General features: G+C 41.4%; 1 protein-coding gene across 1 annotated transcript in view; it reads left to right on the forward strand.

Annotated features, from left to right (window-relative positions):
* Positions 1-26,405, forward strand: part of LOC311054655 (voltage-dependent T-type calcium channel subunit alpha-1I-like) — a gene marked incomplete at both ends in the record, with an annotated part of 249,150 nt that overhangs the window by 96,869 nt on the left and 125,876 nt on the right. Inside the window, 1 exon segment of the mRNA XM_084070659.1 lies at positions 11,819-11,952. Within this exon segment, the coding sequence (XP_083926785.1) occupies positions 11,819-11,952 (134 nt within the window).

The following is a 26,405-nucleotide window of genomic DNA, read 5'->3' on the forward strand; positions in this document are numbered from 1 at the left end:
GTGCAAATTGGTCCTAATATAAACCAAAATAATGTGGAGGCGTCACATCCGCTTTATCACCGGATCCTTTTCAGAGCTTCAGAGCTCCAGACTGTATGACGGAAGCATTTGAAAATTGTAGGAGGCAACAGTGTGTCTCGCGAGACTACTTGAGCTCTATAGCATCCCTACTCTGGGGGAACATTTGCAGAAAAAACATTGAGCTCACAATGCGTTGCGATGCGACACGTTGTAGATCGGCTTGTAGATTGGCTATTTAAGAGGTTTAAGAATAGGCTTCTGCACTGCAGTGGTTGTTTTTCAATTCAATTCAATTCAATTCAATTCAATTCAATTCAATTCAATTCAATTCAATTCAATTCAATTCAATTCAATTCAATTCAGTTCAGTTCAGTTCAGTTCAGTTCAACTCATTTCATCCCATCCGATCCGATTCAGTTCAGTTGTATTCAATTCTATTCAATTCTATCCACTTATATTGTAAAATTCACTGCCATGCAAAAGGCATTGTGACTCTGACAACATTCTTTGGCAGGTAGAGAACAATGTGTACCATTCCCTCGTTTTCTCTCTCTCTCTCTCTCTCTCTCTCTCTCTCTCTCTCTCTCTCTCTCTCTCTCTCTCTCTCTCCCTTCCTTTTCTTCCTTCCAACCTGGTCTCGTTCTCTCGCTCTCTCTCCCTCCTTTAATCTGTACCTTATCTCTATCTCTCCACATCTCTTGCCACCTTCTCAACCTCGCTGCTACAGTAACACTTCCAAGCCTGTCAAACTTGTCTTTCTCACATTTACCAGTCCATAACCCCTTTCCCCTCAAGCTCCCTTCTTCTTCTCTTCTCTCTCTCTGTCTCTCTGTCTCTCTCTCTCTCTCTCTCTCTCTCTCTCTCTCTCTAACAAGGCTGTTGTCTCCCCAGGTACTGTCAGTGGTCCTGTTCTGGTTGTTGCTAATGGTAACAGGAGGGTTTTTGCTGACAGTGCCGAGAGCTAAGCCCGGTTTGTACTTTGTCGCAGGACGGTGTCGCGCATAGAACAATTGCAGACCTACAAGCTCACAGCGAGACGCGTTGTGAGCTTGTAAGTCTGCTATTTTTGGCACGCAACACCGCCGTGCGGCAAAGCATACATTTGGCTTGAGGCTGTCTTTTTCCGTAATGCTAGTGAGCCTCGATGGGTCTTCTGGTGCAATCTCCCTGTGTCTAGTGCCACAAGGAACGAAGGAACACGCACACACGCATGCACGTACACACGCACGCACGCACGCACGCACACACACACTTATATACGTTCCTGTGGTGGTGGACAGTAACAAAGTAGATTTACTTGAGTGCTGTACTTTTTGTAAACTTGTTGAGCATCTGTTCTTTCACTCCACTACATTGCTGGGCTGCACCCGATACCTAGATTATCAGTTATATTATCAGTTATATCAGTTAGATCGGGCTCCAATCAGCACCAATCATTCCATACATTTGGGCCATTTGGGTCTTATCAGCCATTCCTTTGGGTGATTTGTCCCATTGAAATACAGCACAAAACCCCATTCCAGCACCTGTAAATCATATTTTGATGTGAGCGTTCGTCCCAACTGCCAAACAAAGTGACTACTGGCCAATCACAGCGCGTCTTTTCCGGGACTTGGACACGTCACGTAACAGCACACCGAAAGAAAGGTCTGATAAGACCCAAATAGACCCAACTAGATGGATAAAATGGGCCCAACTGGCCCAAATGTATTGGATGTTTTGTGTTGATTTGGAGCCCAATCTATGGGCTGATAATGTGAAGATCGACTGATTTCAAAGACAAATATTGTACTTTTGACTCGACTGCATTTCTAGGAAGGGGAAAAAGTACAGTACATTAACCGCTTAAGCCCTATATACTTCAAACATAGTGAACATAGCAGATCTGCAAGCTCACAACGCAGTGTCAACTGTATGAGCATGATGCGCTTCTGATTGGTTTGTCGCCATGTGCAAAAGCGTCAAAGTTCCTTTTTGTTGGCTCGACCCCCGACGCAACGGAAAAAGCAGCGGTTGCTCCGCTCTAGACTTTGCATTGAAACCCCATTCTCAGAATGCGGCAGTAAAATCACACTGCTGGTATAAATTCAGCGTAAAGTGCCAATCTACAATCTCTCAATGCGTTGCGACGCGTTGTGAGCTTGTAGATCGGCTATTTTTGGCTAATGTTAGCCCCAGAATATGGATGGGTTTCAAGTGGTTAATATATAAAAAAAACTGTACATATATACAGTGAAATTTTATCTTTTTCTGGGTGTCCCTTATTTTTCTGTTGGCGACCCTAGCTCTAACCAAATTGAGATAAGAAGGAAACAAATCACAGACAATGTGAAAGCTGATAGGCTGACTGAAGAAGGAAAGCTGGTGATGGCGACAAGGCACTATGATGAATCTATTCCCCATTTTACTCAGAGCAGAGTCAGAGAGAGATTGGACTGATGCAGCCAACATTAGATTAGATGCGCAGCATGTTGGCTGCATTATTTATCAAAACAGCGTTTTAACAGCACAACACAATGCTCTACCCCATCGCTCACCCCATGCCGTGAGCTCTGTGCTCTGGCATTGTTTATCTGTGTGTGCGCGCGTGCCTGCGTGCACTCGTGCGTGCATGCGTATGCCTGAGAGAGGTGAGTGGGGTAACATACAGTACAGCTTTGCATTCTTGCTTCAAATGCACGAATAGGCACAGACTTGCAAATACAGTCATGCTCTGACAAGTGTAAACAGAGCACAGACAGTCCAGTCTCTCCTCTTACTCAGCCTTCTTCCCCTGTTGTAAAATCTGTCACAAAAAGTGCATCTAACTCCTTGACACTACCATGAACTCTCCAGCTTTTTCAGGTAGGCCTAGGTAAATATTGCTGGAGGAGCTAGTAAGCAAAGCTATTTGACTCATGAGGAAATGAGCAATCTAGATGTATATGTGTGCGCCCACGTGCGTGCGTGTCAGTGGCCTTAGTGTCCGCCCTGAGACTGGGCGGTCGGGGCCCGATCCCCGGCTGGGTTATACCAAAGACTACCAAAAATGGTACCCATGCCTCCCTGCATGGCACTCAGCATCAAGAGTTGGATTGGAGTAAGTCCCTGCGACACCCTGTGTGTGTGTGTGTGTGTGTGTGTGTGTGTGTGTGTGTGTGTGTGTGTGTGTGTGTGTGTGTGTGTGCGCGTGTGACTACTGGACTGATCAGTGCCACAGTTTGTGTACATGCTGCAGTAGTACAAGGAATTGTATAAATGCATGGAATCTGTGTGTGTGTGTGTGTGTGTCCGTTGCGTATCTCAAGAACCATCTGACCGATCGACTGCAAACTTGCCTTACGCAATGCTAAGGACCCGAGGGAGTGATGTGGCGAGTGGGACGTCGGTTCAATCGGCACTTGAACATATATCTATAAATCCGCAAATCTCCATATCTGTCCGTCTGTCTGTCTCTGCCACTCTTATTTCCCATATGGGGAGATCCCTGTATATCCGTCTGTCAGTTTGCCTTGTCTGTGTCCCTTTTATGCCCCTATGGACATCCCTGATGCCATCAATATGACATCGTAGTACTGAGTGACGTCATAGACTGGCCTCCAAGTACTGTGATAATAGGAACTGCGCTAAGTACTCTGAACTATGACAGCGGGTATGACGGATATATTATCTCTTAATTGTCATTAGACCTTGTCTTGTTTTTTTTCTCAGTGCTTCTCAGACTTTTTCATTTAAAGGACCCCCAGTTGAATTAGAGTAGACCACGGACCCCCATGACTCAGATAGAGTGAACATATGGAACCAAATGGACCCTTATACAAGTCTGACTTACAGACTTTCAGGTCTGACTCACAGACTTGTAAGGATCCATTTGGTTCCTATCCAATAGTTTTTCTGCGGACGGCCTGGAAGGCTGGAACCCCCTCAAGGGCCGCTTGGGGGTCCCCGGACCCTACCTTGAGAATCACCGTTCTGCAAAGTAGAATGCATTGCCTGTAGCTGAACATCCACAGACAAGGAGGCAATCAAATGAAGCGCACCTGCTCTGCATTTCATTGCAAATGCATATTTATACTTTGTTAATTTAAAATCATGGACTATGTAAATTATGGAGGCCTCCTTGTGCGCCGTGAACTTTTTTGGATTCATCATTTGACTACAGATTACTGCTTTCATTAGTATGCTGCAAGATATATTACTTTGAGTGTGTACAGGACATTTTGTACAATTCGAGGCGCTAGAGTAGTATTTGACTCACTAAATCATACTATATTGTCAATGACGGTTGCCAACCTGGTATATCCAACCCTGTTACTTTTCAGGAAATGTAAAAAAAAAAGTATAACCTGTGTTGCAATGGATCCAATGTAGTCACAAGCTCTTATTAATTATTTTTAATGGTTAAATATTTATAAAATCCACTTTGAACTTGGCGTCCTTATTTGTGGCATGTCGTTACAGGCAAAACAAAATTTTGATTGCGAAAATAGCAGATTCTTAAGCTCACAACACGTTGCATCGCTCACAGGCACACACAAACACGCGCATGAAGCACGCACAAATATATGCCACCAGATGCACACTCACACAAGCAATCACGATATACACGCAAAGTAACCAGCTCCTCTGCTTTCAGAGATATTGCGCTTTTAACCCAATATGACCGTGAACGCATCTTTGTCATTTTAGATTTCCTTGGCTCAAAAATAGCAGATCTACAAGCTCATAGTGCGGCACCGAGTGCCGCACTATGAGCTTGTAGATCTGCTATTTTTGAAAAATCGTGAAAAGGTGTGCAAATCTTTGAATATATATTTCTTAAAGCGAACATTTTTAAAATATTTTATTCCAGCGATTTGAGTTACAAATGCTCGCTTTAGAATATATATATATTCAAAGATCTACACACATTTTCATGATATATTTTTTTCAAAAATAGCAGATGTACAAGCTCATAGTGCGGCGCGCGCTATGAGCTTGTAGATCTGCTATTTTTTTAATTGCCAAATAAATAAAAAAATTACACAGATGCGTTCCCGGTCTTAATGGATTAAATAAGAAATGGAGGCACAGACATCGTGAGGTTATCCACACTCACAGTGTGTTTGATGAATAATTCACGTGCACATGTTTTTTTTTTTTTTTTGCTCTGTTGGCTGTGGGTGTGTTTGGCTGTTAAGTGTCCCTACGAGGAGTGAGGTTATGTCTTAAAAGGGATCAGACTTTAAGACTCAAACCCCCCCTCTTGAAAGCACACGTTTCTTCAAAAGACTTTTATCCACTTGCACACCCCAGCATCCATTATTCTGGGGAGAATATTCGCCAAAAATAGCAGATCGACAAGCTCGTTGTGAGCTTGTAGATCGGCTATTTTTGGCAAAGAGCTTTGGTGTAGATTGAAAAAGAACCCACCAAGTAGAGTTCAACTCAGGTGCGTTCTACTAAGTATAGACGGTGTAAGTGGATAAAAAGAGACAGAGAAAAAACATTTTCACGCACGCACACATGCACGGGCGCGCGCACACACACACACACACACACACACACACACACACACACACACACACACACACACACACACACACACACACACACACACACACACACACACACACACAGATGAGCTCCAATCTTTTACTTAAGTAAAAGTAGCAATACCGCAATGTTGAAATACTAAGTAAAAGTCCTGTATGCTAAGTTTTACTTAAGTAAAAGTACTAAAGTATTGGCACCTGAAGATACTCATTATGCAGATCGAATTACCCATTTCACATTCATAGTGTAGAAATATAAATCATACAAAAACAGAAATGACTCAAGTAAAGTAAAAGTACCTCAAAATTGTACCCACTGTAAATGTCCTTAAACTGTAGTTACTTTCTACCACTGGCCAGAGATCAATCGTTTTTATGTGCAAAAGCTCCGCCAGTCTGCAGAGCGTCTCTGCATGATGTCAATGGCATCTCTCCTCCCTCCCTGCGTTGTTCTCTTTGTGCCTCTTGTCTGTTGCCACCATCTATTTCTGACTTAGACAAAGAGGAGTCTGCGCCTCCTCCTCCTCCTCCTCCTCCTGAAGAAACGTGAATAAATCTGAACAAATCTGTGAACGGCAATTTAGCTTACTCAGCGTAGCCTGTGACTGTACATCATTTCATGGCCATTCATCAGTGTTTAGAGCAAGAGCACGGTGTCTGTCTTCACATCAAAGTTATCCATGGCTATCCGACTGTGTCGCGAGCAGTGGTGGAAAAAGTACTCACAGTTTTTTACTTAAGTACAGTAAAAGTATCAATACTGCAATATAGAAATAGCAAAAGTCCGGAATTCAAAATGTGCAGTACTTAAGTAGGTGTACTTGGTTACTTTCCACCACTGGTTGCGAGTCAGTGATCTAGTGTCATGTCAGGTTATATGGGTCATTAGGCAGCAGTTTAATGGCCGTCAAACCTGCAGAATAGCCAGCAGTGTTGAAACCTTTAAAGGAACCTACCTTTCTCAGTATAATTGACTCCATTGCTTAGTGCCCTACGGGGTCACCCCAGGGGCTTTCAAACATTTTCATTTCATAGAACCTCCACATTTAGTAGAGCCTCAAATTGACTTTTTTTGGGGGATATGGACCCCTATTTCAAATGATTCTGTCCTATAGACTGCGATATGAATATGTGATTTGGTTTAAATACAAATAATAGTCTAAATGTAATATTGAAACAGTTAGAATTGTCACTCTTAAATGTCGTGTATTGTCGTTGTATAATTTGAAGTGAATTGAAATTAAACTTCTCCTCATTTGGCTGGGGTCCCCGTAGAACTCCCTCAAGGACCCCTGGCGGTCCCTGGACCCCACTTTGAAAACCTCGGCCCTATGACACATGTAGCACACAAACTCTAACCCTACAGCATGCATACAAATTACTGTACAGGGTGGGTAAAGTACGTTTATATGACAACAATCAGTGACGAACACGTTTGTAAACATTTCAATCCACTCTGTAGCCTCTTCAAACGGTTGATATTTTGAAAAATAACTATGTTGCTATAATATCAGTGGTTCTGATATCATAACTTTAAGTCAGTATAAGCGCTATGAGCCTCGTAGCCCTTTCCATGCAGGCACACGTTGTCACATGCGTCCCACAGAGACAGGACGGAGCTCAAGATCCCAGTGGTGTCGCTCGGCCGACCGCACCACCCTCCGCAGAACTCACAGATCGCATGTGGCGATGGCCCCCCGTCAGGATGCTCTGGGTGGTATAGCGGAGTAGAAGGCTCTCTGTGACTTCTGTGAGAACTTGCATTCCCTCAGCGTGAACCTATTGTCGTGCTGCTGGGTGTAGAGGTGTGGGTAATGAGGGCACGACAAGGATTCCTCAGTTTAGCAGACTTTACTGTTGTATCTGCACTGCAGGTTAGCACACATGGACTTCACAACATACAGTGTTTTCTGTGGTCGCTTGATCATGCACAATTATGGTCATTAAGGCACTCTAGCTCGGGCACAGAACGGGGAGACTTGTCCGTCCTTGCTGTGAGCTTGAGTACCTGTTAAACAACTAACTTAAAGGAGTAGTTTACCCAAAAAATGACTTATTTTCTATCAATTACACACCCCATGAAGCATTGAATTCAGGGATATTTTTTAGTTTTTGTCGCATTCCTAAAGCAATACATTTATGACCGGCGGTCTCTCCAGCATGGAGACTCAAGGAGACTCTTTGAGTCTCTTACCGGATACATTAGTATCTTTCCGCCAGTCATCAAATTATTGTTTAGAAATGCGACAAAATCTCCATGAATTCAATGTGTAATTGATAGAAAATAAGTCATTTTTTGGGTGAACTACTCCTTTAAGGAAGTGCCCACCTCTCTTTATAACTTCCCAATTGGAACGTCCCTCAGCCAATGAGAGTGTGAATAGACCGTGCACATCCAACCAAACTTTGGGGTAACTCAAATATCCAGGTAACACAGCAGTCCCATGTTACACACATCACAGTCTGTGTTAGAATAAGGTGTCACAGGGCTGTACTGCCCATCACAACACTACTGTATGTATGTTTTCATGTGTACACATGCAGTGTCTGGGGTGATGATGAAAAAAAAACACTTCATGCCTTCATTTTAGTCGTAATGGTTGTTGTTGAAAAAAATCACTTCATGAATTTAGTTTCTGATGAAGAATATTGCCTAGCAAATATAGCGTTTATGATCTGTATGAACTTAGTCCTAGGCTAGGGAAAAGAAGAAAAACCTATGCTATTTTTCCTATTCTGAAAGCGTCACCCTTTCCATGAATAAACTATTTGAAATTGACATACATTAAGTCTGTCGTTGTCTTGGTCTACTGAGTAGTCTAAACGATAAATAACAGACTTAATTGATAACCTACGACCTGCAGTCTAGGTTATTAACAGGCAGACGTGCTTTCTGCCCTCCTTGCCTCTCTGAATACCAAGACCCTGGAGGCTGTGGTGTGTGGAGAGGCAGCAGATTGGCCCTGTGTGTGTGTGTGTGTGTGTGTGTGTGTGTGTGTGTGTGTGTGTGTGTGTGTGTGTGTGTGTGTGTGTGTGTGTGTGTGTGTGTGTGTGTGTGTGTGTGTGTGTGTGTGTGTGTGTGTGTGTGTGTGTGTGTGTGTGTAGGAGGAATCTGTAATGAGGGATGGAAGTGCAGTCACAGAGCTGCTGCTGCAAAAACAGCATTTTATTCCCAAACTATATTACGCGCAACTTTAGCCAGAGATCTGAAGACAATTTACAATTACAACGTAGGCATTTAGCATATCGTCGCTGTCAGGCGGCATCCTCGTATCTCTTTTTTAATTTTTTTTATGTTTTTCCTCATTAAATGCTCTGTTTCCATTTCCTGAAAAGTAACCTTTTTGGACAGAAACGATATTCTGTTATCCAGAGTGACTTATGCGAGATCAGAGTGAATGGCATGGAGCCCTCGTCAACAAACGTACAGTTTGTAAAGTACATTTACGTAAGTACACGGTACTTAAGTGCAATTTTGAGGTATCACTGGTCATTCCACAGCCTTGGGAACCAGGAGGGAGTAATGGAGTCCAAGATGCTTGAAATGTTGGCCAGGGTGTCCTAGGGGAGGAAAGAACAGACTTCCTGTGTTAGCTGTTCTAATTGAGCGGTGTGTGGGAGTGGACACAAGCAGGACCTATAGCAAACATACTGCTTAATTCCCTAACTTTCTCTCTCTCTCTCTCTGTCTGTCACCCTGTCTCTCTCTCTTGCTCTCTCCTCCTCTTCCCCCTCACTCTCTCCTTGTCTCTTGTCTCGTGCCTTCATCTGTGCTTAGTCGTACATTTGTCCTTAATTACTGTGAGTTCCTTTGTTCCTGCTCCTTCTCTTCATAATTCTCTCATTCGCGTCATTCTCTTGGTACGGTGCGTTGTTCCATGCATCTCGCCGCGTGGGTGGGTGCACGTTGAGCGCCATATGTCTTCTCGGCTACAAATGCACGCACACGTACACACACACACACACACACACACACACACACACACACACACACACACACACACACACACACACACACACACACACACACACACACACACACACACACACACACACACACACACACACACACAAATCTGCATTAGTATTACTACACTTGTTAGGCCTTCCATTTATTTATTTTGATTATATTAATTCCCCCAACCCATACAGTAACTATAACCTTAACTCTCACCACTTTGCTTTAAGTCAACATTCATTTTAGTAGTCTGTTGTCTGTTGTAGCGACACCCCTTGTAGCTCCATTGTCCACCTATATTAAGGAATGGTGGAAAAAGGAACTCGTTGTCAGAAATAGTATTTATTAATAACTGTAAAATAAATAAATGCATTATCTAGTGCAGTGCCTATGTCATTCTGGTGGTGGAGTTTCTGGAGTAGACACAAATAAATAAAATAATAATAATGTATAGTAGTGATTAGAGAAGATTCCAAAAAACACATGTATATGGAATGGTTAATGTGAAAAATATACCAGTGAAAGAATATTATCAAATATTACTTTTGTTTAATTGAAAAAGTTACACAGTATGATTTTAACGTAGCCACGCCATAATTCTAAACCTACAGTAAGCTCTAACTGTGCAACAACTCCTTGGGAGTCAGACTTGGATTGTTGCTTTCTGCTCATTGTTTTGTCCTCGTTGGGGACATCATCATCATCTCTCTCTCTCTCTCTCACACACACACACACACACACACACACACACACACACACACACACACACACACACACACACACACACACACACACACACACTCCTCAGTGTTCATTTAAGAGTGGACCCAGATGGACTCTCTCTGAATTAAATTGACACTGATGATTTGACTGTGTACACACAGGTGTCCATATTGTTCCATCAGCCACTCGCGGCAGCACAACAATAATGACGTCAGACAGAAGACAGATGGCACTGCATTCATGGGAACCATTAACATGATTCATGATTAGCCTTTTACTAATTGTCCTTAGTATAAATAAAATAACGGCCCATCGCGCTTTGACACACACACACACACACACACACACACACACACACACACACACACACACACACGGAGAGTACAAGCGCAAATACTAAGTGTGCATGTCTGTCTCTGTGCTGTCTTTCAATTTCAGTGTTTCTATCAAGCCAAATCACTCCCATTCATCTTCTTCCTGAAGAGCCGACCCGTCAATCAGCTGAAGGGGGGAACTCAACCCTCATTTGTATGTTTTAAACCAGGCGGCCGGCTCTTAGACAGATAACTAGTGTCTCCAGGCGACCGGGAGATTGGAAACACCATTCAGATAAATGAAGAAACTTTGTCAAGGGGTGGAAATGTTTGGTCTCATGAATAATAATCCTCACGGTTCATTTTACTCTGAGAGTGAACCAAGCTATAGAATAGGGTCCATTTGGTTCATGTGCTCACTTAGTTATAGCTTGTAGATCGTTTGTTTTCAGCGAAGAGAATTGGCGTAGAAAGGAAAAAGGAGTCAGTGGGTCAGTGAAGTATATGGGGTGTAAGTGGTTAACACTGAGGATTTTCTTTATGCAAATGACACAGATGCTTTGCTTAACCCTTTAAGACCAGGAACGCATCTGTGTCATTTTAAAATGCTTTTGGCTATTCAAAAATAGCAGATATACAAGCTCCTAGCTTTCATAGCTATGAGCTTATAGATCTGCTATTTTTTAAAACAATGTCTTTCTTTTTTTGAAAATGTGTGCAAATCTTTGAATATATATATACATTTTAACTGAAATCTTTGCTTCTGGTGGTCCCTGGACCAAAATATTTTGAGATGGGGGGGTGGTCCTTGACATGACATTTGAGAACCACTGATATTATAGCAAGTTAAAACTAAAAGAACTGTTAGGATTTAGAAGACATTTGTAGAATCCTGCAGAAGCAAAGATTTGAGGTAAAAAATATATTGTTTGTTTAAAAATATATATATATATATATTCAAATATTTACACCAACTTTTCAAGATTTTTCAAAAATAGCAGATCTACAAGCTCAAGAGTGCCACGCTATGAGCTTGTACATCTGCTATTTTTGAATAGCCAAAGTATAAAATAATGGTTATAGCTAAAAATCTAAAATGACACAGTACTGTATGTGTTCCCGGATTGAATGGGCTAATAGGTTTAATACAATGTTTCTCTCTGTCTTACTTTCATGTTAACATTAATATCTCTCTCTCTCTCTCTCTCTCTCTCTCTCTCTCTCTCTCTCTCTCTCTCTCTCTCTCTCTCTCTCTCTCTCTCTGTCCATTCTCTCTCTCTTTTCCCCAGATGTTTGACGCGTTCATCTACATCTTCTTTGCTCTGGAGATGGTGGTGAAGATGGTGGCCCTGGGGATCTTTGGGCGTCGTTGTTACCTGGGAGACACCTGGAACAGGCTGGATTTCTTCATCGTCATGACCGGGTAAGAGACAAGAAGATCAAGCACCACGTCCCACCAAGGTCTACCTGTAGAAATCACAACGTCTTTTGATCTTGTGTTTTATTGTTTAGCCCCCGTCGGGTCGATCTGTCGCTCATTTAATCCCAAACAATATATCTCAAAATGTACTGGCTGGATTGTCATGGAATTTGTTTTGCACTTTCATGTTCGCCGGAGAATCGCCCCCTATACCGAATGTGGTAACCCTTTCCTCTAGCGCCACCATTAGGCCAGCATTTCCAATTGCACACACAAGTTGTCTCAGAATCAAGTTGGCAGATTGTCATCATGAACCTTGCTGAGCGCATTAATGCTCCCTGGGAGATGAACAGTATAACTATGTGAGTTAACCCATGAACCCATATCCTCAGACCTCTGTCTGAACCCGACTGGTTTTGTTGACCCCATGGCTTTTCCTCTAGCGCCACACTTTAGCCAATTTCAAGTTCTGTCTCAGGAGAGACACGGACTACAGGGGCTGCTAGAAAGACTCTTTATTCATGTTTAGTTTTTTTGCTTTCCCGGCTCCTTGGTTTGTCCCTCCTATTGAGGCAGGCAATGGTAGCTGGGAGGGAGACAGTGTAGGAGAGGCACAGTATATGTGCTGTAGACATGCTCTGGTGGGTTTTGATGCTATATCAGCAGGCTGGTTTTTGTGTGCGTGTGTGTGTGTGTGGGTGTGGGTGTGGGTGTGTGTGTGTGTGTGTGTGTGTGTGTGTGTGTGTGTGTGTGTGTGTGTGTGTGTGGTACAGTGGAGTGCCTTAACTGCTTGGCCATCGGTCAAAAGGTTGACTTGTTGACACGCATATCTTGTTCCATAAGGTCATGAACCTTCATTGCTTTGTCTCCCCCTTATAACCTACGGTACCACATGGGCCATATCGCATCATAATGGAAAGTATATGACATTTCACAGCTGGGTTTAGAAAATATATATATACTGTATATATTTTTGTTTTTGTTGTGGTAAATAATAAATGGCTGGAAGCAAAAAATAATTATTATTTATTCATTTTCAGATTTGTAATTTTGATAAGAAACAAAGCAAGCACGAGCTGCAGTATTTTTAGGGCGGGTAAATTGATGTTGATGTTTTTTTAATATAATTTATATATATATATATATATATATATATATATATATATATATATATATATATATATATATATATGTACTTATTTTACCTTGATGGATGGAGATCATTTGTGTTTGTGTGTGTAATGCACATGTTTGAAACTGCAGTGTGCCAATTCATGCCTCTCATGTTCATTGTTAGCGTGCGTGCGTGCACGAGTGCGAGTGCGTGTGTGTGTGTCAGTTCCTCCTCCCTCTTGGCAGCATCCATTAGATTAGCATCTAAGCTAATTGCTGAGGGCAGCGCCAGCCTTGCCAGGCCAAATCACAGCCGACAGTCTGCTCATTACCTCAAGAGCACCAGTAGACTGTACCATCCTGAGTGCTCATTTAACTCTCACAGCTACCAATGGATAAATGAACACTGAGGATTTTACGGTGTACAGTATCACTCCCTCTCTGTACATAGCAAGCTATTTGAGTGCACAGGAGTTGAGAAAGTCCCGGAAAAGACGCACTGTGATTGGCCAGTAGTCACTTTGAGTGGCAGTTGAGGCAAACGGTCACCCCTAAACATGATTTACCATTCTGTGCCTATGGGTAGATAACTCGGTCGGCACTGAGTTGCCTCAAGCGAACTGCGAAACGTTCGGCACGGCAACTCGCTCGCTTTAGCTCGCTCGACGGTGCCTCTCGAGGCTCAAGTTCGCTTGAGACGGCACGCATCCGTCACGCTCAACAACTATACTTTATCGGCGGAAAAAATAGTCTGCGGTTGTTGGAAAAATAGTGGTGGCAGCGGGATTCGATCCCAGGAAGTTGGGGTTGGCAGTTTAATGATTAGCGAGGCATGCCACTGAGGAAGGCACTGGTATGGGGTTTTCGGGCTGTATTAGAATGTGACAACGGCCCCACCGAAGGGGCTTCCCAAGTCCAGTTGGGTGAAAGATCCGCCCCGTAGTTCCATATATTGCCAGTACATACTGTATACATGAACCTCTGTCCCTGCTCAACTCCCCTACACATACAGTACATACTGTATTTATATCGTAGTCCTCAGGGTCAGTTATTCCCCCCCATTGCCCACAATAAAAACGTTCACGCTGCTGCAGGTTCTCTTTCCTCAGGAGAAGGCAACTAGAGCTGGCCGTAAGGCAGGTAGATAGATACCAACTCATTCATTCTCTTGCCCATGACCTTTGCTGGTGGTGATTGAGTAAGCCAGCATGACAGAATCTTCACTCTTCAACCGTCTGGGTGTAAAGGTCCCAGCTCAGTCCTTGTGACGCTGTGCTGTTTTAACCACCCTCTGTAGAGCCTTGACTTGCGGTCGTGAGTAGAGCCTCTTCCATACCAAGCAGTTAGCCATTGTCTTGGCACCTTATCAACGGTGCCCACATGATGTGACCAGTTCAGATCAGATAAGATAAGACCGTCATTGATCCTGCGGGCAGATTCAGTCTCCGGAGGCAGAGCAGCAGTTTAGATACAGTTACAGGAGAAGTACTGTTGGTACAGCAGTGTAAAAACATCACACAAAAACGAAACACCATCTCAATAATGAACAATAGTATAAAACACTATACACCTTCTACAAAGCTTGCATATAGATATCCTATAGAATCCTATGCTATGTTTGTCTTTTTTAACCACTGCACAAATGAAGTTCCGAAAGGAATATAAAGTTGTTTGAATTGAATTGAATTGAATGCTGATGTGAACCCACCTATTGGGTGATATTTGTGTCAAGTTTGGAGGCAACTGGTATGATTTGAGAACGCACATTAACAAACATACACACGCTCTCCAATTCTAGTGAGATTACTGCTGATCTCATATTTTGAGTAAGGAATTATAAATCATTTGCAATGCAAATGTTTTGTATCCTGTTGCTTCAGTATAATGCTCAACTTCTGAGATAAATTCATCATATGTGCAAAAATAACTGGCAATTAAAATGATTCTGATTCTGATTCTGTCATCAGACCAAGCCCCAAAGGCTTCCTCGCTATAATCTTGCTATCAGCAATTATTAGCTCAATTAACCACATGAACCCTAGCATTCCTATTCACTGGGCCTGTCAAAATAGGCAAACAGTCTATGTGAAAATAGGTGAACATTTGCCAAACATAGCCGATCTACAAGCTCAAAATACATTGCGTTGTCCGTGAGCTTATTTGAGGTTAAGATGTCAAACAGAGACATATAAAAAGATGTATTATTTTATGCAACAGTCCACTGAGCCCCAGTGAGATCATCTCTTCATGTGCACACCGAAAAACAAGACATCACAAAACGTCTTTTCTATCTGTCTATCTATTTTCCTGAATCAATACATTTTCGAAGGTCTCAATCATTCTAAAATATTGTCTATTCTTGCGCTTGTCTATCTGGCTCTCAATGACTCCGACATTCCATCAAACATAGGCTTCAGGCATTGGTGTAAAGTAACTAAGTACATTTACTCAAGTACTGTACTTGAGTACCATTTTGAGGAATCTTTACTTTACAGGAGTATTTCCCATTTTCACTACTTTTACTTCTACTCCACTGCACCTCAGAGGCAAATATTGTATTTTTACTCCACTACAATTATTTGCTTACTAGTTACTTTTCAGATATAAATCATGATATTATGAAACATACAACAACCACTTTAGCCCTATTTTATACATTTTATACATAGGCTATTTGAAAATAACCGATCTACAAGCTTGTAGATCTGCTATTTTCAAACATTTTAGTACTTTTACTTTGGTTCTTTAAGTACATTTTGATGCCAATACTTTTGTACTTTTACTCAAGTACATTTTTAATTCTAGACTTTTACTTGTAACAGAGTACTTCTATATTGCAGTATTGGTACAGTACTTTTACTTAAGTAAAGCATTCGAGTACATTTCCCACCACTGGCTCCAGGTTGCGCCCTAGTGCTACAAATCTGCCAGGAAAGTGGCAGATTTAACCTTACCTTCTTTATATAGCCTTGGCCAGACCCAGGAAGTTGTGCCTGTTCACTTCCTGTCAAATGGAACAGTGTTACACTGTAAAAAGTAGAGAATGGAGCCTTCAACTTGAGTGACAGCTGGCCATCATCTGCCAAAACCAAAACTCTAACCAGCCAATTCTTCTTTGTGATTTGGTAAGTTAGTCCTTAATTATTATCCACTGTTTTATCTGGTTGTATATGTTTGATGTTTAGTGTTCTTAACAACTTTGTGTTGGCATGGCATTACAGAGCTTGAACCTTGAACTTGAAGCAGTATGTTCTTTAACAGCTGTTCAGAGCACCTGCAGCATAATGATCTGTCCATTTACAGCTGGCAGAGACTCATTTATTGGCTTAAATCAAATGAAAGCACAGTCAAATCCATAGTGTTATTGTAACCCTGAGAGTGTATGGAACCAGATGGACTGTAAGGGTACATTTGGTTTACACACGTGTACACTGTCACTCTTATTGGTGTTTGTGCTTAATGTCTGGATCAAAGACAGCCATATCTAGCATCATTGCTTACAACAGTTAATGTAATGAGTGTCTTTACCTTCCTTTGGCATAGGCTACACTCTCACCAAACACACACACACACACACGCACACGCACACGCACACAAACACAAATACAAACACACACGCACACAGCATACCCCTGTGGTCACCAATGGACACATAAAAGAGTGAGATAAAAAAGAGAAAAAAGTGTAAAAAAAAAAGGGGGGGGAAGAGAGAGAGAGAACAATTAGGAAGACATGGCTATGGGCGATCACTAATTACTCTCCCAAACACAACAGCTTGATTGATTTGGAAGGGAAGAGGCACTTCTTTAATGAACACACACGCGCACACACACACACACACACGCACATGCACACGCACACGCACACGTCTCTGATCCTGCATGTGTCCTATTAGATTTTTGGGTACAGGCTGCCCTCTCTCTCGTTTCGCCTCTCCTCTAAACGTAACTTTTTGTGGGCAACTACTGAAACACACAACTCTGGACACACAGTGTAGTACACACAGTGTAGTACACACAGTGTAGTACACACAGGTTGCTGAGAGGCTAAGCTTTGCACTGCGGTAGGCCAGGATTTACGGGAGGCTCGCCTGGAGGAAGGACGTAACGCACCAGAGATGAAAGGTTGCGGTTAACAGAAACATAATGTCTTCATTATAAACGGGTGGGTCAGGGGGTCAGGAGAAAAGCAACTTCAGTTATTCTCCCGGACTGGGGTTGGACTGTGGTTCAGTGTCAGGCCCGGGGAGACCAAGCAGAGAGGTTTAGTTCTCTGTGGTTCTCCTACCAGCAGTATGTTGTATTCTATTCTATTCTATTTTATATTTATATTCAGTATATTACATTCACCTACCAGCAGTATAACACTGGGTTGTTCCCTTTAGGTCATGGTTCTGTCTGCCTCAAGTGTTCTCCCCTAGCCCTGTCTTTCCGCCTCTCTCTCTCTCTCTCTCTCTCTCTCTCTCTCTCTCTCTCTCTCTCTCTCTCTCTCTCTGAACCATAGAGATATTAGGGACCAATAGGCCAAGGTGAACTGTCCAGTGAAAGATAACTGAAAGTAACCAAAACACAGACCGATGGAGAGAGGACATTTGTGATCACCTTCATCTCAACTCGCTCCTTCTCAAAAGTGTGTGTGTGTGTGTGTGTGTGTGTGTGTGTTCCCGGATCAGGGTGTGCATTTTATCCGTGGTTCAGCGTTAGACCTGGGGAGACAAGGCCGAGGGAGGAGAAGGATTTAGTCCTTGGTGGCTAGTGGCCAGCAGTAACCCTGCGTCCTTCTGCAGGTTCCAAAATGTACAAGCTCACAGCGCGTCGCAATGTGACGTGTTGTGAGCTTGCAGATCTGCTATTTTTGTTATTTTAGAGCATATTTGAATATGTTTAATTTAAGTTGTGACTTCCAGGTTCCCAGAACTCAGGCTTAGCACCACCTCCTGAGCAGGGCTTAAATTAGGTTCTGAGAGCCGTATCTGAAAACCCAGCCGTAAAGAGAAACAAATCCAGAACCTGTCAAATACATTTCACGGCGAGGTTCACTGAGTTCTAGAAGTCGAAAAGAGCCATTTAGAAGCCCTCGCCGTGCTCACACACCTGCCCACCTCTCTCTGTTCAGCCTCTGTGGAGGGCGACCTGGTTCACTCCACATCACCAGTGGTGTAAAGTACTGTAACTAAGTACATGTACTCAAGTTCTGTACTTTTAACCTTTAATTTTAGGTTATTTTACTTGAGTATTTCCAATTGCCTATACTTTTACTTCTACTCCATTACATCTTAGAGGGCAAATATTGCACTTTTACTCCACTACAATTATTTGTAGTGGAGTAACAAATAAGTTAACTTTAGTTACTACTTACTTTGCATATATAAATTGTTACATTATAAAACATACATTAACCACTTTAGCCATATTTTATACATAGGCTATTTGAAAATAGCCGATCTACAAGCTTGCATGTGAGCTTGTAGATCTGCTATTTTCAAACATTTTAGTACTTTTGGTAGTATTTTATATTTTGATGCCAATACTTTTGTACTTTTACTCAAGTAACATTTTGAACACAGGCCTTTTACTTGTAAAAGAGTATTTCTACATTGCTGTATTGATACTTTTACTCAAGGAAAAAGTGTGAGTACTTTTTCCACCACCGCCTACAGTACCATATGTTTTTTTCTGAACAGCATCATCCAGAGCACTCTGAAAGTTTACAAATGTTTGGAATGCTCCCTTTTTTACCCTGGTGGCCTGGTGTTCCCAGTGGGCACCGGCAGCCTTTCAGCCAGCACCGTGTTCTCTACCATTAGAGCGAGCAGGTGTTGCAGGATTATAGGCTGTGTTTAACCCATTAAGACCTGACGCTGATTCTACAAAATGTCTTCTAAATCCTAACAGAAATACATATATATATATATGTTGCTATAATATCAGTGGTTCTCAAACTTTTTCATGTCTAGGACCACCAAAGTGACATGTATTTGGCCCCCATCTCAAAATATTTTGTTCCAGGGACCCCCAAAAGCAAAGATTTGAGTTACAAATATTCGCTTAAAAATACATATATGTATTCAAAGATTTGCACAAATGTTCATGATTTTTCAAAAATAGCAGATCTATAAGCTCATAGCGCGGCACCGAGTGCCGCGCTATGAGCTTGTAGATCTGCTATTTTTGAATAGCCAAAGAAATCTAAAATGACATAAGATGCGTTCCCGGTCTTAATGGTTTAACATCAGCGCTGGGACCCTAAAAGTACGCTCTGACATATCCATCAGCCTCCTTCCAGAGCCTGCATGGTGTTTCTGCATCGCGGCCTCCACTGGGACAGGAGAATCTGGTCCGGGACTCGCCCAAACACGTGCCCACCAATGGTGGAAAAAGTACTCACATGTTCTAAGTAAAAGTATCAATACCGCAATGCAGAAATACTTTTGTTACAAGTGAAAGTCTGTAATTCAAAAAGTACTTAAAAGTACCAAAAGTAAAATGCTCAATATGCAGAATGGCCCATTTCACACGTTTTCAAATGTGCTGGTATATGAAAATAGCAGATCTACAAGCTCACAGCATTGTGAGCTTGTAGGTCGGCTATTTTCAAATAGCCTAAGTAAGTATTATATAGGACTGAAGTGGTTAATGTATGTTTTGTAATAATAATCAAAATCAACAAAGTAACTGGTAAAGTTTTCAAATAATTGTAGTGGAGTACATGTACAAGTATTGACATTGGAAATACTCCAGTAAAGTAAAAGCATACCTCAAACTTGTACTTAAGTACAGTACTTGAGAAAATGTACTTAGTTATTTTCCAGCTCCACCACTGGTACTGCCCACCACACATACCTGCACCTGAATTCATTCACAGTATGGTAAATGGACTCTATTTATTTACTGTATAACTTTTTCTAGCCTTTCCGACTACTCAAATGCACTTTAACCACATGAATCCTATAGCAGCCCTGTATTCTGGGGGGAACATGGGAGAATAGCAGATACTGATAGGCAATTTTTGGTGAAGAGTACCCCTGGGGGAGACAGATACCCTGCAGACAGACATTGGTCGTTCTTAGGTTCTGGACGACCGCCGGTCTGACCAACATTCCACTAGTTGGCACTGCACAGTCCCAGGTCATCGGTGACACACACACACACACACACACACACACACACACACACACACACACACACACACACACACACACACACACACACACACACACACACACACACACACACACACACACACGCGTTTGAGGTGAATCGTTCAGACGATACCCGACAGACAGACTGTCTGCATTTTATAAAATGTTATTTTAAACCATCTCTATGGTAGAGTATGTTAATACAGTATATCTCTATGGTAGAGTATGTTAATACAGTATATCTAGCACATCTGCAGTCACAGTGCAAGCAGATGGTCTCTCTACTCTTCCATTTTGAAGATCCTGAAGATTTTTAGACCTAGGTGTTAGGGCACCTACCTACTTTTTCCACTAGTAGTCAGTGGTGGAAAAAGTACTCCATTTTTTTTACTTAAGTAAAAGTATCAAATTCATGATCGGCTATCAATTCAAAATGTACTCGATTTAAAGTACAAAAGTATTGTATACAAAATTACCAAAAGTAGAAAGTACTCATTATGCAGAATGTCCCAAGTTTTCAAATGTATGTATACAAATCTTTTGAAAATGGCGGATCTACAAGCTCACAATGTGTCGCATCGCGACACATTGTGAGCTTGTAGATCGGCTATTTTCAAATGGCCAAAATGTATATAGGGCTGAAGTGGTTAATGTATGTTTTGTAATAATAATCAAAATGTACAAAGTAACTAGTAACTAAAGTTTTCAAATAATTGTAGTGAAGTAAAAGTATAATATTTGCCTCTTGAGATGTAGTGGAGTAGAAGGAAAAGTGTAGAAAATTGGAAATACTCCAGTAAAGTAAAAGTACCTTGAAATCGTACTTAAGTACAGTACTTGAGTACATGTACTTAATTGCTTTACACCACTGCTAGTACTGCTTGAAGCTCAATATTTCTCCTGGGCAAGTGTATGTTCGTGCCGGCTTTGAAGAGTACGTGGTAGTGATTTGGTCTCCCACGCAGGAAACCCTGCTTTGAATTCCGGGCAGGACGTGAATGGAGGATTTCAGTGTTTTAGTTGAGTGTTTAGTTATAAATTAACACTGAAGATTTTACTGTGCACAGAGAGTGGTTCAGTGTACTGTATATATCCACACTTAAGAAGCATATTCTTGCAAAACGACTGCTGTCGTGAAATTAAAGTCATTGAAAATGCAAAATGTCTCAGATGAATCAGCACTCTGATGAAAAGCTGAATGAAAGCTTTGTAGCTGAAACATCGGAGAGACGATAAAATATGTCTAAGAATGATTAACCCATTAAGACCTGGAACTGTGTCATTTTTAGATTCGAGCTAAAAAGCATTATTTTACACTTTGGGCTATTCAAAAATAGCAGATCTACAAGCTCATAGCGCGACACCGAGTGCCGCGCTATGAGCTTGTAGATCTGCTATTTTTGAAAAATCGTGAAAATGTGTGCACATTTTTTAATATATATATTTTTAAAGCGAACATTTTAAACTCAAATCTTTGCTTCTGGGGGGTCCCTGGAACAAAATATTTTGATGGGGGTCCGCGGCCAAATACATATAATTGTGGGGGTCCTTGACATGAAAAAGATTGAGCACCACTGACATAGAAACATACGTTTTTCAGAAAACTGTTGAGATTTAGGAGACATGTAGAATTGGCTTCAGGTCTCAATGGGTTAAGGAGATCTGAAGAGAAGTGTGGGAGGAATCCGTCTTTTTGATTAGAGTAATCTAAAAACCACCACTTCTATTAACAATGCGCACTTTAATAGTTCCATTTTTGTTACATTTGTACCCTCTCAGAGTCACACATGGATACATTAACACTGAGGATCTTATTTTATAATGTGAGACTTATGTGAGATTTAAGATGCTATCTATTCAGGTCGTACTATAGTAACAAGTTGGGCTTTTCAACATTCCCGCCCACTAGAATTCAGAAGGGCCCTTCTCACTCCCAACTTGTAATACTGTAGGTTGACACATTTAAAACAAGGCCGATGGGCCGTCAGAAGCTAGGTGATAGCCCAGCGAGTGGCCATGCTGAGCGGTGCTAAAAGTCAAGTCAAGTCCACTTCTGCTGAAGGTGCATACCGATAGCCTTGGAAACATAAATGATCCATCCTTGTCAACATGCGACGCTACAGGAGAGCCCTGTTGCATCGATGTCTGACGCGGGGGAGTCCCGTCACATGATCAAATGGGTGACCTGTGGTGGAAAAAGTAAAGTATCATTACTGCAATGTAGAAGTACTCTGTTACAAGTAAAAGTCTGGAATTAAAAATGTCCTTGAATAAAAGTACAATATTATTGTTAGGAAAATGTACTTAAAGTACCAAAAGTAAAAGTACTAAAATGTTTGAAAATGCCATGGTATAAAAGAGGGCTTAAGTGGTTAATGTATGTTTTATAATGTAATAATTTATATCTGCAACTAGTACTAGTAACTAAAGTTTTCAAATAATTGTAGTGGGGTAAAAGTACAATCTTTGTCTCTGAGATGTAGTGGAGTAGAAGTAAAAGTATTGGAAATTGGAAATACTCAAGCAAAGTACAAATACCTCAACATTGTACTTAAGTACAGTACTTAAGTAAATGTACTCAGTTACTTTCCACCACCGGTGACGTATGGTCAAATCCTTATCACCCCCAAGATCTAAGATCTGGGCAACTGGGGAATGATCTTTAGCCACGCAGACAGATGTCCTTTGTGAGCCTTCCAGTGTTCACGTCCCTGGATCCCAAACAGGAGAATTGGACAAAAGTAAAGTGCACATCATTATGGGTCATTAGGAATAACACCATTACATTATTATATCATTATCCACTATGGATAATACATACAGCTCACGTACTACATCTCCATTCAAGATGACATCTCCATCTGAAACAACCAATGTATTTGACCGAAAAACAGGGCATTTGGAGATGTGCTTGGAAAGATATATTGTATTATGCTATAATACAGACTCTGTCTGTCTGTCTGTCTGTCTGTCTGTCTGTCTGTCTGTCTGTCTGTCTGTCTGTCTTTCTCTCTCTCACAAGTATCTATCCTCCAGTAGCCCTGTCTTTCTGCTAATTTCCACTTCTCTTCATCTCTGCTTGTCTCTCAATCATACATAGTCTTTAAGTGAACCACAGAGATATTAGGTTTGAGAACATCAATAAGGCCAAATGAGGTGAACTATCTGGTCAGTGATGAAAGAGAACTGAGACATAGAATACAGAGACAGATGGAGAGAATATGATGTTTATAATGTGCTGTGAGCCTTCTTCATAACTCGCTCCCTCTCAAAAATCAATCACCACCATGGAATAGTACACATTTGTTTGTGGGTGTGAGTGTGCGTGTGTGCGTGTTACTCCGCAGTGTTGATTTCGTTGACTAAAACTATGACGAAAAATGTTAGTCGACTACCTTTTTTCATCGACGAAAACGACATAAAAACTAAGCTATGATGACTAAAACTAAGACTAAATATATTGACAATTTCGTCAACAAATAAAAAAAACAGACTAAAATGTTAGTGAGGGACGAGTGGAGAAGAGATCCAGTAGAACTAAAAGACAAGTCATTTTATGTTTGGTTGCGCTCGGGTGTTGCGCTCTGAAAATAGCAGATCTACAAGCTCACAACGCGTCGCAGCGCGACGCGTTGTGAGCTTGTAGATCGGCTATTTTCAGCATGCAGCAAAGTGTAAAATCAGCCATTACGACACCATCAAGGCGTAGATTTAGTCGACTATAATCTTATGATATTTAGTTGACTAAAACTAGACAAAAACTAAAACATTTCAGATGACTAAAATATGACAAAAACTAAATGGAATTGTATTCAAAAGACTATGACTAAAACTAAATAAAGATTTGCTCTGTACTGGCAGGCTCACATTCATATTGTCTTTCTTCAGCCTGACACTCAACCTGAATTTTCATTTTGTTTCACTTCATATAACAATAAAGAATTGTTCAAACAGGCGTGACAGGGGATTGAAGGGCTGGAGCCATAGGCAATTCTTTCTTCTCCCTGCTCTCTCAATTTGATTCTGTATGTTTTATTGGAAACCCTGCATATTTTGAACTGTCCTGAGGACAACCATTCTGTGGTCTAGGACTCCTGCATAGTTATGCAATCTCTTAAAACAAATCAAAAACAAAACAAATATGAGATTCCAAGTACTATTGCAGAGATAAATCTAACAAAACAACATTTATGCAGCCTTCGAGAAAAAGTACAGAGGTACAGCAATACAATAATGCTAAAAGGATAACACAAACAACCCTGAGGGCTTGTTTACATTGTGGTCCTGTGTATTCAATTCATCAATACATATGAAGTCATACGCAGTGGTGTAAAGTAACTAATTACATTTACTCAAGTACTGTACTTAAGTACAATTTTGAGGTACTTTTCTACTCCACTATATCTCAGAGGCAAATATTGTACTTTTACTCCACTACAATTATTTGAAAACTTTAGTTACTAGTTACTTTGCAGATATACATACTGTATATTACTGTACATACCAAATATACCACTTAAGCCCTATTTTATACCTAGGCTATTTGAAAATAGCCGATCTACAAGCTCACAACACGTCGAATGCGACGCGTTGTGAGCTTGTAGATCTGCTATTTTCAAACATTTTAGTACTATTACTTTTGGTACTTTAAGTACATTTGGATAACAATACTTTTGGACTTTTACTCAACTCAATTTTGAATTCCAGACTTTTACTTGTAACAGGTGCTTTATGGTGGTTTTGAAGGAGGGTATAGGAGTCACACTGTTTGAAGGCTGGTGGTAGGGAATTCCACATTTTGGTGGCATAATAGTAGAATGAATTCGTCCCCATGTTTGTGCCGAATCTGGGGGGAATGAGATCAGTGGAGCTCCCTCTGGTGTTGTGCCGGTGGGCGTCATTCACTTTTTGAAGTAGTCACCTTGAAAGCTTGTGCTCAACTCATTCAGATGGCCAAAAACATTGGTGACGTATACGCCAGGTGTGCCAACCAGGTGGATGCATTTATCAATCACTTTCACCACGTCAGTCAAAACATTATCCAGTTCTGGGCTCATATGCGTTTGGATGACATATTGCTTTGGATGCTGGGGTTTGCCTGCTTAATTAAGTGAGAGACTAGCAGAAGCCTGACCTGTCATGGATGCTGCACTCTAAGGGTGCAACATTTAATTGAGCCAATCCAAATAATCAATTTAAATAATATCATTGATTATTGATCTACAAGCTCTGTGACTGAAAAAAAAACTGACAATACATGTAAAAGTTTGCTCACCCATGGTTCTCACAAGTGTGGCTTGCAGTAGAGGATGAATTCAAATGTACTGTTGACTGCATCATCTTTCTACCTAATTCAAGCCCGGTCCCCTTTGCGTGCGGCCTGCTACATCAGAGCCAAGCAGTTGTCCAATTCTCTCCCAACTTGCTACAAAAAACCCTCATGGCTCTGCCTAGGTTACCATCTACTTTTCCACCTTCGTCGTACATTGCACAATGTACTGTTTATATTAAACTATATTATTTGGCAATAACATTCCGGCAGCACCGGAAGTCGTCTGTCATTTTCGTCACGCGTTGTTGCCTTAAAGATCTGTTATGTTTCTGCTGCCAGTGGCCCCTCCCCCTTTAAGTTACTGCAGACTGTGTCAGCACAGAGCCCTGACTGGACAGTGGGCACACAGACAAATCTTTGAAATCAACAACTTAGCTTTCCCATTCACATTGATAGACTCATCTAACTGTACTGCAAAGGAATCAAGCCTTTTCAGTTTATCGACCATCTGTTCAACTGTGTCACCAGCTATCTCATCCACCCTGCAGTATATCTTGTTACTGACTAGACTGCATCCGCTGTTTTTATATCCACTATGGTTTCAGCTAGCACAGCTGCTGCTGGCACAATTAGCTCCTCTGCTATTGAATATGGCTTTTCTAAATTAGCTTTGTAGCACCTAGCAACACTATCTGCCTACTGACCAATCAATTCTCTTGGAAAATGGCATCACTATTCATAGAAAAGCCTGCAAATGTCTCTTGTGTTCATATAGACCAGCAAAACTCTTCTGACAATTACCTGAAAGTGGATTCCCATCAGTTATCTGTGTCAGCTTCTTGTTGGCTACAAAACCATTTAATTGTGCTTTTGTATACCCAAATATATATCATCAACAGAGACTGATTGAAGACCTAAATCCTTAAACTT

Source organism: Gymnoscopelus microlampas, assembly GCF_963454915.1.
Source record: "Gymnoscopelus microlampas genome assembly, chromosome: 11".
In the NCBI taxonomy this organism is placed as follows: Eukaryota; Metazoa; Chordata; class Actinopteri; order Myctophiformes; family Myctophidae; genus Gymnoscopelus; species Gymnoscopelus microlampas.